Below are 12,500 nucleotides of genomic sequence, written 5' to 3' on the forward strand. Positions count from 1 at the left end.
ACCATTCACTGGGTGGTGCAGACAGTTACTGTCCTTACCGGTGTGTCTGAACCATTCACTGCGTGGTGCAGACAGTTACAGTCCTTACCTGTGTGTCTGAACCATTCACTGCGTGGTGGAGACAGTTACTGTCCTTACCTGTGTGTCTGAACCATTCACTGCGTGGTGCAGACAGTTACTGTCCTTACCTGTGTGTCTGAACCATTCACTGGGTGGTGCAGACAGTTACTGTCCTTACCGGTGTCTGAACCATTCACTGGGTAGTGCAGACAGTTACTGTCCTTACCGGTGTCTGAACCATTCACTGCGTGGTGCAGACAGTTACTGTCCTTACCGGTGTCTCTGAACCATTCACTGGGTGGTGCAGACAGTTACTGTCCTTACCGATGTGTCTGAACCATTCACTGGGTGGTGCAGACAGTTACTGTTCTTACCGGTGTGTCTGAACCATTCACTGGGTGGTGCAGACAGTTACTGTTCTTACCGGTGTGTCTGAACCATTCACTGCGTGGTGCAGACAGTTACTGTCCTTACCAGTGTGTCTGAACCATTCACTGGGTGGTGCAGACAGTTACTGTCCTTACCGGTGTGTCTGAACCATTCACTGCGTGGTGCAGACAGTTACTGTCCTTACTGGTGTACTGTCTGAACCATTCACTGGGTGGTGCAGACAGTTACTGTCCTTACTGGTGTACTGCCTGAACCATTCACTGGGTGGTGCAGACAGTTACTGTCCTTACCGGTGTGTCTGAACCATTCACTGGGTGGTGCAGACAGTTACTGTCCTTACTGGTGTGTCTGAACCATTCACTGGGTGGTGCAGACAGTTACTGTCCTTACCGGTGTCTCTGAACCATTCACTGCGTGGTGCAGACAGTTACTGTCCTTACCGGTGTCTCTGAACCATTCACTGGGTGGTGCAGACAGTTACTGTCCTTACCGGTGTGTCTGAACCATTCACTGGGTGGTGCAGACAGTTACTGTCCTTACCGGTGTCTCTGAACCATTCACTGGGTGGTGCAGACAGTTACTGTCCTTACCGGTGTCTCTGAACCATTCACTGGGTGGTGCAGACAGTTACTGTCCTTACCGGTGTGTCTGAACCATTCACTGCGTGGTGCAGACAGTTACTGTTCTTACCGGTGTGTCTGAACCCTTCACTGGGTGGTGCAGACAGTTACTGTCCTTACCTGTGTGTCTGAACCATTCACTGGGTGGTGCAGACAGTTACTGTCCTTACCGGTGTCTGAACCATTCACTGGGTGGTGCAGACAGTTACTGTCCTTACCGGTGTCTGAACCATTCACTGCGTGGTGCAGACAGTTACTGTCCTTACCGGTGTCTCTGAACCATTCACTGGGTGGTGCAGACAGTTACTGTCCTTACCGATGTGTCTGAACCATTCACTGGGTGGTGCAGACAGTTACTGTTCTTACCGGTGTGTCTGAACCATTCACTGCGTGGTGGAGACAGTTACTGTCCTTACCTGTGTGTCTGAACCATTCACTGCGTGGTGCAGACAGTTACTGTCCTTACCGGTGTGTCTGAACCATTCACTGGGTGGTGCAGACAGTTACTGTCCTTACCGGTGTCTGAACCATTCACTGGGTGGTGCAGACAGTTACTGTCCTTACCGGTGTCTGAACCATTCACTGCGTGGTGCAGACAGTTACTGTCCTTACCGGTGTCTCTGAACCATTCACTGGGTGGTGCAGACAGTTACTGTCCTTACCGATGTGTCTGAACCATTCACTGGGTGGTGCAGACAGTTACTGTTCTTACCGGTGTGTCTGAACCATTCACTGGGTGGTGCAGACAGTTACTGTTCTTACCGGTGTGTCTGAACCATTCACTGCGTGGTGCAGACAGTTACTGTCCTTACCAGTGTGTCTGAACCATTCACTGGGTCGTGTAGACAGTTACTGTCCTTACCGGTGTCTCTGAACCATTCACTGGGTGGTGCAGACAGTTACTGTCCTTACCGGTGTACTGTCTGAACCATTCACTGGGTGGTGCAGACAGTTACTGTCCTTACCGGTGTGTCTGAACCATTCACTGGGTGGTGCAGACAGTTACTGTCCTTACCGGTGTCTCTGAACCATTCACTGGGTGGTGCAGACAGTTACTGTCATTACCGATGTGTCTGAACCCTTCACTGGGTGGTGCAGACAGTTACTGTTCTTACGTGCCTCTGAACCATTCACTGCGTGGTGCAGACAGTTACTGTTCTTACCGGTGTCTCTGAACCATTCACTGCGTGGTGCAGACAGTTACTGTCCTTACCGGTGTGTCTGAACCATTCACTGGGTGGTGCAGACAGTTACTGTCCTTACCGGTGTGTCTGAACCATTCACTGGGTGGTGCAGACAGTTACTGTTCTTACTGTTGTCTGAACCATTCACTGGGTGGTGCAGACAGTTACTGTCCTTACAGGTGTCTGAACCATTCACTGGGTGGTGCAGACAGTTACTGTCATTACTGGTGTGTCTGAACCATTCACTGGGTGGTGCAGACAGTTACTGTTCTTACCGGTGTCTCTGAACCATTCACTGCGTGGTGCAGACAGTTACTGTCCTTACCGGTGTGTCTGAACCATTCACTGGGTGGTGCAGACAGTTACTGTTCTTACTGTTGTCTGAACCATTCGCTGGGTGGTGCAGACAGTTACTGTCCTTACCGGTGTCTCTGAACCATCCACTGGGTGGTGCAGACAGTTACTGTTCTTACCGGTGTGTCTGAACCATTTACTTCGTGGTGCAGACAGTTACTGTCCTTACTGGTGTACTGTCTGAACCATTCACTGGGTGGTGCAGACAGTTACTGTCCTTACCGGTGTGTCTGAACCATTCACTGGGTGGTGGAGACAGTTACTGTCCTTACTGGTGTACTGTCTGAACCATTCACTGCGTGGTGCAGACAGTTACTGTCCTTACTGGTGTGTCTGAACCATTCACTGGGTGGTGCAGACAGTTACTGTCGTTACCGGTGTCTGAACCATTCACTGGGTGGTGCAGACAGTTACTGTCCTTACCGGTGTGTCTGAACCATTCACTGGGTGGTGCAGACAGTTACTGTTCTTACTGTTGTCTGAACCATTCACTGGGTGGTGCAGACAGTTACTGTCCTTACAGGTGTCTGAACCATTCACTGGGTGGTGCAGACAGTTACTGTCATTACTGGTGTGTCTGAACCATTCACTGGGTGGTGCAGACAGTTACTGTTCTTACCGGTGTCTCTGAACCATTCACTGCGTGGTGCAGACAGTTACTGTCCTTACCGGTGTGTCTGAACCATTCACTGGGTGGTGCAGACAGTTACTGTTCTTACTGTTGTCTGAACCATTCGCTGGGTGGTGCAGACAGTTACTGTCCTTACCGGTGTGTCTGAACCATTTACTGGGTGGTGCAGACAGTTACTGTTCTTACCGGTGTGTCTGAACCATTTACTTCGTGGTGCAGACAGTTACTGTCCTTACCGGTGTGTCTGAACCATTCACTGGGTGGTGCAGACAGTTACTGTCATTACCGGTGTGTCTGAACCATTCACTGGGTGGTGTAGACAGTTACTGTCCTTACTGGTGTCCTGTCTGAACCATTCACTGCGTGGTGCAGACAGTTACTGTCCTTACCGGTGTGTCTGAACCATTCACTGCGTGGTGCAGACAGTTACTGTCCTTACCGGTGTCTGAACCATTCACTGGGTGGTGCAGACAGTTACTGTCCTTACCGGTGTCTGAACCATTCACTGGGTGGTGCAGACAGTTACTGTCCTTACCGGTGTGTCTGAACCATTCACTGCGTGGTGCAGACAGTTACTGTCCTTACCGGTGTCTCTGACACGGGGAAGAAACTACATTTACTGTCTCAGTCTGTCTGTCTGTCTGTTTCTCAAATAAAATAGAATACCAAAAAATATCATGCTAAAAGAAAAAAAAAAGAGTAAAGAAAAGAAATGAAGGAAGTGTAGAAAGTTAGAGAGGAAGAGAAAAAAGACTCGAGGAAAAAAGAACAGAAATGAAACGCGACAAAATCAGCAGGTTTTTGGCTCAGTTGTGTAAACAAATAACAAAAAATAACTTGTGTAAAATACAAACAAAAAAAAACAAAACAATATTGCACCTCCGGGATGGGCACACACACACACACACACACACACACACAAAACCCAAACAAATGAAGCTTAATTACATGCAATCTGCATTTACCATTATATTTATATTTTTTGTATTCTCTAAACTTGGCACTTTGATCTGATATTCTGATCCAACAACAACAGCAGTTATTATTATCATTTTTTTTGTTCAGACAAGAACTTCTTTTGCTAAGCATGGAAGTTTTATTTATTTTGCAAACGTTTTGGTGCAGGGTGTTAAAAAGGGAAAAACTCTGTAATTAATGCTAGGGGACTTAATTTGCTTTAAACTGATTTTTCTCATCTTAAACATTACATTTTATTTCTTTTCTTTTCTTTTTTCTTCTCCCAAACTTATCCATCATATTTGATACAGAGCACTTCTCAACCATTTTTAAAATCTCTTTTTTTTTCCTCCTAATGATTCCTTTACAGGATAAAGCGTGAAGCACAAGTGAGTCTTGAAGGCTTTGCCTCTTGTTTTGGGGTTTTTTTCCCTTCACCTTTTTGCACAGGCGGAAATGGTTCCAATTATCTCTTTACGGCTGAAGGAGAGAATTCCTGCCACCTAAACCCCACATACCCTCACAGATCCCCCGGCACACACACACACACACACACACACACACACACATACATACATACAAGCGCACACACATACATACACACACACACACACTCTCTCTCTCTCTCTCTCTCTCTCTCTCTCTCTCTCTCTCTCTCTCTCTCTCCTACCCGCCCCCAAGACTCCATAATCCTATCCATCCCCCACCCCGATAACAAATAAATAAAAGAATAGATAAATAAATGGACACACATAAAACAACAACAACAACAACAACTGAATTAAAAAAGTCACAGTTTCCATAAAATCTCTCACATGCACGAGAATCATCACTTCTTGACTCATGCGTGCAATCTATACTTTATTTTTTTCAAGAGAAAGAAAGTAACATAGAATGGAAAACAAGATAAAAAAAATAAATAAATAAATAAAAAATAAAAAAAAGAGTCTCCCAGACATTCCGATGCAGATTTCTGTTTTTAACTACGCACAGTTGATTAAACCCTATCTCTCTCCACGGACCCCCCCCCCCCCCCCCCCACCCCACCCCCAGCCACCTCCACTACCCACTTACCCTTCCCAGTCAGCCCTCTTCTCCTTCTCTCACCTCCACCCCCACCATCCCTCCTCCTCCTCCTTCTCCTTCTCCTCCTCCTCCTCCTCTTGTTTTAGGATGCCCGTCCTATTGCGTTGTTGCAGGTAAGGAAGCCCTATCAATGTTTTCCTACCGAAAACAGTGGCCTCTTTCGCCCCAAATTTATGTTGCAGCGGGGGGTAGACATTTTATCTTGGAAAGAGAGAGCGAGAGAGGGGAGTGGAGGGGGTGGGGTGGGCGGGGGGTGGGGGGGGGCGGAGAGAGAGAGAGAGAGAGAGAGAGAGAGAGAGAGAAAGGTGGGGGTGGCACACACACACACACACACACACACACACACACACACACACACACACACACACATATATATATATATATATATATATATATATATAGAGAGAGAGAGAGAGAGAGGCAGCCTACTTTCTCGCCAGACGGGTGATAGATATGTTGTTATCGCGTGGTGCTAAATCGTGCGTTCTTCCGCCGTCCTCTCCACCAGCTGACAGACCGTGCAGCAGTATCTGATGGAATGAAAGGTGGATGCTGGTGTCGGTAGTTTGTTGGTTTGTTGGTTTGTTGGAGTGTGTGTGTGTGTGTGTGTGTGTGTGTGTGTGTGTGTGTGTGTGTGTGTGTGTGTGTGTGTGTGTGTTGTTGTTGTTGTTGTTGTTTTTGGTGTGTGTGTTGGTTTGATCTGGTCTGGCCCGGTCTAGATTATTCTGTTGTGTAACGTTCGAATGTCGTCTGGTTTGGTCTGCTGTGGTATGGGCTGTTGTGTTTTTTTTGTACTGGTGTGGTCTGTTGTGGTATGGGCTGTTGTGCTGTTTTGTCCTGGGATGGTGTGGTCTGGTGTGGTGTGGTGTGGTGTGGTCTGATCTGGTTTGGTCTGTTGTGTTTTATTCTGTTCGTTTCTGTTGTCGGGTGGTCTATGTTGTTTGCCCTGTTGTCTGTTATGTCATGTGTCGTTCAGCTCTACACTCCATCTCGCTCTCTATTCAGTATCACTACATTTATATGAGTACATGTTTGTGTGTCTCTTAGAACAACGGCAGATGTGTAAGTCGGCCAAAGTGCTAATATCTTCACCGTTGGAAAATAAAGATTCATTCATTCATTCATTCATTCATTCATTCATTCATTCATTCATTCATTCATTCATTCATTCATTCTCTTCGATCGGCTTCGGTCCACTCTGTTTACGCATACCCAGATTCAAACACCCTACTTGTTGGCCGCCGTTCTTTCTCTGTCTCTGGACCTTGTATTTGCAATGAACTTCCTCTTTCGCTTCGTCAGGTCTCCGCACTCAGCTCTATCAATTCTGGCCTTAAAACCCACCTCTTCACAAGATAGACTCCTTTCCCTACTTCTTCTTTGACTTCAGTTTCTTCAGTTTTAGAGTAATGCATGCGTGTGAATGACTGGTGTGAAAGATGCACAAGATTCAGCGCTATATAATAATGATAATAATAATAATAATAATAATAATAATAATAATAATAATTATTATTATTATTATTATTATTATTATTATTATTATTATTATTATTATTATTATTATTATTATTATCATTATTATTATGTTTCAAGCGAAACCCATTGTTTTCATTTTACCCCAGACTTTTGGCTGACATGGAGAAGAACCCATTCGAAGAATAAATACCATTTACATTGGTAGATTATTGATGATGATAATAATGATGGTGATAGTGGCGCTAATGATGATGTACGTATTGATGTTGACAACGATGACTGACTGACGGATCGATTGAGGACGACAACAACGTCATTAATGACGATACCGACGATGGCGACGGCACCGATGACGACGATGAATGGAAACGATGATAACGATGATGATGATGATGATGACGAAGACGCTGATAGAGATCATGATGATGAGCATGATGAAGATATGGAGAATGATACTTATTTGGCATCCATTTCTGTCCAGAGATCACAGATCTTTCCTTCTAATAGCTTTCCATGTTTGACACTTTTCTTTCGGGCGATTTTCTGTACTGGAGGAAGAAGAAGAAGGGAAGGGGGGTAGGGGGGGAAGTGGAGGAGGAGGGGGGAAGTGGAGGAGGAGGACGGGAAGTGGAGGAGGAGGGGGGGAAGTGGAGGAGGGGGAGGAGGGGAAGTGGAGGAGGAGGGGGAAGTGGAGGAGGAGGAGGGGAAGTGGAGGAGGAGGAGGGAAAGAGGAGGAGGGGAAGTGGAGGAGGAGGAGGGGAAGTGGAGGAGGAGGGGGGAAGTGGAGGACGAGGAGGGAAAGAGGAGGAGGGGGTAAGTGGAGGAGGAGGAGGGAAAGAGGAGGAGGGGAAGTGGAGGAGGAGGGGGGAAGTGGAGGAGGAGGAGGGAAAGAGGAGGAGGGGAAGTGGAGGAGGAGGAGGGGGAGGAGGAGGGGGGAAGTGGAGGAGGAGGGGGAAGTGGAGGAGGAGGAGGGAAAGAGGAGGAGGGGAAGTGGAGGAGGAGGAGGGGAAGTGAAAGTGGAGGAGGGGGAGGGGAAGTGGAGGAGGGGGAGGAGGAGGGGGGAAGTGGAGGAGGAGGGGAAGTGGAGGAGGAGGAGGGAAAGAGGAGGAGGGGAAGTGGAGGAGGAGGAGGGGAAGTGAAAGTGGAGGAGGGGGAGGGGAAGTGGAGGAGGGGGAGGAGGAGGAGGGGAAGTGGAGGAGGGGGAGGAGGGGAAGTGGAGGAGGGGGAGGAGGGGAAGTGGAGGAGGAGGAGGAGGGGAAGTGGAGGAGGAGGAGGAGGGGAAGTGGAGGAGGGGGAGGAGGGGAAGTGGAGGAGGAGGAGGATGGGGGAAGTGGAGGAGGAGGAGGAGGGGAAGTGGAGGAGGGGGAGGAGGGGAAGTGGAGGAGGAGGAGGGGAAGTGGAGGAGGAGGAGGGGAAGTGGAGGAGGGGAAGTGGAGGAGGGGGAGGGGGGAGGGTAAGTGGAGGAGGGGGAGGGGAAGTGGAGGAGGAGGGGGAGGGGAAGTGGAGGAGGGGGAGGGGAAGTGGAGGAGGAGGAGGGGAAGTGGAGGAGGAGGAGGGGGGAGGGGAAGTGGAGGAGGGGGAGGGGAAGTGGAGGAGGGGGAGGAGGAGGAGGGGGAGGGAAAGTGGAGGAGGGGGAGGGGAAGTGGAGGAGGAGGAGGAGGGGAGGAAGTGGAGGAGGGGGAGGGGAAGTGGAGGAGGAGGAGGAGGGGAAGTGGAGGAGGGGGAGGAGGGGAAGTGGAGGAGGGGGAGGGGAAGTGGAGGAGGAGGGGTGAAGTGGAGGAGGGGGAGGAGGGGAAGTGGAGGAGGGGGAGGGGAAGTGGAGGAGGAGGGGTGAAGTGGAGGAGGAGGGAAAGTGAAAGTGGAGGAGGGGGAGAGGAAGTGGAGGAGGGGGAGGAGGAGGAGGGGAAGTGGAGGAGGGGGAGGAGGAGGAGGAAGAGGGGGAGGGGAAGTGGAGGAGGAGGGGGAGGGGAAGGGGAGGAGGGGGAGGGGAAGTGGAGGAGGGGGAGGAGGAAGTGGAGGAGGGGGAGAGGAAGTGGAGGAGGAGGAGGAGGAAGTGGAGGAGAGGGAGAGGAAGTGGAGGAGGAGGAGGAGGAGAGGGGATAAGGAAGAAAGTGGAGGAGGAAAATGGAAGGATGAGAAGAAACAGAAGCCGAAGAAGAAGCGAGACGGAGCAAGGAGAAACAGGAGGAGGAGGATGAGGAGAACGCGGAAGAAGAAGAGGAGGAGGAGAAGAAGAAAAGACAGAAACAAGAAGAAACAGAGAGAGAGAGAGAGAGAGAGAGAGAGAGAGAGAGAGAGAGAGAGAGAGAGAGATACAGAGAGACAGAGACAGAGAGAGAGAGAGAGAGAGAGAGAGAGAGAGAGAGAGACAGAGAGAGAGAGAGAGAGAGAGAGAGAGAACTCACATGCAGCAATTTATACTTTCACAAAACAACTGTGCCCATTCCTCCACATACACACATACATATCATCGTTATGAGAGAGGCAGCAATGCCGCGCTACAGAACACACTGTCTGAGTAAAGAAGGGGGGCTGACCGATGGTAATTATGCTGCTGCTGCTGCTAAAACTACTGCTACTGCTACTACTACTCGTAATCAGAACTTTAGATATGCAGAGGGATGTATATTTCGCAACTCAGAATCAAAAGTGAAACTTACTTCGATATTTCGATTGCTTCACACCATCTTTCTCAGTATATTTGTAGTATTTGATTCCAAGCTGTTCCGTTTCTTCTCTGTATATCTACACTCAGTAAAGGAAGTGGCAGAATGGTTAGGACGCTCAGCTGCCAATACAGACAGTCCGTGAGGGTGTGGGTTCGAATCCCGCTCTCGCCCTTTCTCCCATGTTGGACTGGAAAATCAAACTGAGCATCTAGTCATTCGGATGAGACGAAACACCGAGGTCCCGTGTGCAGCGCGCACTTGTGCACTGAAAAGGAACCCATGGCAAGGAGTGTATCGTCCTTAGGCAAAATTCTGTAGAAGAAAATCAACTCAACTCTGATAGGAGGTACACAAATATATATTTGTATTTCTTTTTATCACAACAGATTTCTCTGTGTAAAATACGGGCTGCTCTCCCCAGGGAGAGCGCGTCGCTACACTACAGCGCCACCCATTTTTTTTGTATTTTTTCCTGCGTGTAGTTTTATTTGTTTTTCCTATCGAAGTGGATTTTTCTTCAGAATTTTGCCAGGAACAACCCTTTTGTTGCCGTGGGTTCTTTTACGTGCGCTAAGTGCATGCTGCACACGGGACCTCGGTTTATCGTCTTATCCGAATGACTAGCGCCCAGACCACCACTCAAGGTCTAGTGGAGGGGGAGAAAATATCGTCGGCTGAGCCGTGATTCGAACCAGCGCGCTCAGATTCTCTCGCTTCCTAGGCGGACGCATTACCTCTAGGCCATCACTCCACATATATATATGCACTCAAGGCCTGACTAAGTGCATTGGTGGGTTATGTTCCTAGTCAGGCATCTGCCTAACAGATATACTGTAGCATATGGATTTGTCCGAACGAAATGATGCCTCTATGAGAAACTGAAACTGAAACAACACACACACACACCCACACACCCACACACACGCACACACCCACACACACGCACGCACACACGCATGCACGCACGCACACACGCACGCACGCACACAAAAAGCAATTGTTGATTATTCAATTTACCATCATGAAATAAAATCTCGACTTGACTTGACTTGACTTCACACACACACACACACACACACACACACACACACACACACACACACACACACACACACACACACAGAGAGAGAGAGAGAGACAGACAGACAGAGACAGAGACAGAGAGAGAGAGAGACAGAGAGAGAGAGAGAGAGAGAGAGAGAGAGAGAGAGAGAGAGAGAGAGAAACTTATCACTTAAAGTGGAAGACGTTAAACAATACTACTACTACACAAAGAAACTCAGAGAACCTATAACAACTACGAATAAGAACTGCTGGTTCAGAACACAGTGACTGACCAACAGATCACAGTGACTGACCAACACAACACAGTGACTGACCAACAGATCACAGTGACTGACCAACACAACACAGTGACTGACCAACACAACACAGTGACTGACCAACCAAGAGAAGGGGGCAATATCCACATTTCTTCCCTGTACTTTTCCGTTTATAAGACGCGGTGTAAATAGGTTAATAACCTGGTAATATATACTCTACATGCTTCACATTTCTTCCCTGTACTTTTCCGTTTATAAGACGCGGTGTAAATTGGTTAATAACCTTGTAATATATACTCTACATACTCTGCATTTCTTCCCTATACTTTTCCGTTTATATGACGCGTTATAAATTGGTTAATAACCTTGTAATATATACTCTACATACTCTGCATTTCTTCCCTATACTTTTCCGTTTATATGACGCGTTATAAATTGGTTAATAACCTTGTAATATATACTCTACATGCTCCACATTTCTTCCCTGTACTTTTCCGTTTATATGACGCGTTATAAATTGGTTAATAACCTTGTAATATATACTCTACATGCTCCACATTTCTTCCCTGTACTTTTCCGTTTATATGACGCGTTATAAATTGGTTGATAACATTGTAAGATATGCTCTACATACTCAACATTTCTTCCCCACCACTATTTGACTGGCCTTCTTTTCGTCTCTTGACAGGGGAAGAAATGTGGAGTATATCTTACAATGTTATTCAATTTACAATTTTTCCGTGTAAGGAAGACAGTGAATGGAAAGAAGACAGGGGAAGAAGTGTGGACACTTCCGGAGAGGGAACTGACCAATGGTGGTGACCACAGTGACGGCGTAAAGCATGGCTCCAGCAAAGGACCACTGCACGTCCGTGTCCGTCAGTTCCACCTGACCGTCCCAGCTGGCCTCTGACCGCACCAGCAGCAGCGTCCTTGTCTCCATGGTCTTCAGCACCTCGCGGATCGCGTCGTTCAGCTCTCGTTGAAGATCAGACTCCTCGGGGTTTTCTGTGGCGGTGGCGTTAGTGAGATACGTGGTATTGGCGTCCTCCGTTTGGTTGAGGATCCGTTGGCTGTCTGGTGGCTGTTGCTGTTGGTCTTGGGTTTGGTTTGGTTTGCTCTGATTCAGGTTTTCCTGGAGTTTGTTTTCTTGCGGTTGTTTCTCGGACGGTTTGTTTTCTTTCGATGGTTTCTGTTTGTGTGTCTTGTTGTTGGGTTTTCCTCCTGGGACGATGGTTGATGTTTTGTTGTTGTTGTTGTTGTTGTTGTCGTCGGGTATTGAGGGCATGGGTGTTGTCAGTGTTACGTTGGAGGAAAGTGTTGTTGTCAGTTTTGAGTTTGAAAGGCTTCGGTATGGTGATGCTGAGGAGGGATCTTGCGAACGGTTTTGAGGTATGGTTTGAACATCGGGAGGTGGGTTTGCCTCTCGTTTTGATAGTCTGGAAGTTTCAGATTTAGATGGTTGTAAAGTGTCTGTCCTAAGCAATGAATCGTTTTGTGTTGGTTCATTTTGTTCCTTCTTCAAGAGAGAATAGTTTGTAAACGATGGAATATCTTCATTTGAAGAAAACGATTCGTTTTGGTATTCCTGAAATTCTTCGTCCCAGGACGTTGAATTATTGTTTGAGGGTTCACGCTGTTGTTTTAAAAAGCTAGAGCTGTTGGTGAACGCTTGATTTTCATAGGGCTGTGAAGAATAATTTTGATGAGATGAATCAATGTCTTCCTTCCAAATGGAAGAATTCTTT

The 12,500-nt window shown here is 47.8% G+C and overlaps 1 protein-coding gene across 1 annotated transcript in view; it reads right to left on the reverse strand.

Moving 5' to 3' along the window:
* Positions 1-12,500, reverse strand: part of LOC143274740 (uncharacterized) — an 84,518-nt gene that overhangs the window by 59,495 nt on the left and 12,523 nt on the right. The window contains exon 2 of the mRNA XM_076578650.1: positions 11,563-12,500. This exon is cut by the window's right edge and continues 923 nt beyond it. Within this exon, the coding sequence (XP_076434765.1) occupies positions 11,563-12,500 (938 nt within the window). The remainder of the gene's footprint in view (positions 1-11,562) is intronic.

Source organism: Babylonia areolata, chromosome 29 (assembly GCF_041734735.1).
Source record: "Babylonia areolata isolate BAREFJ2019XMU chromosome 29, ASM4173473v1, whole genome shotgun sequence".
NCBI lineage: Eukaryota > Metazoa > Mollusca > Gastropoda > Neogastropoda > Buccinidae > Babylonia > Babylonia areolata.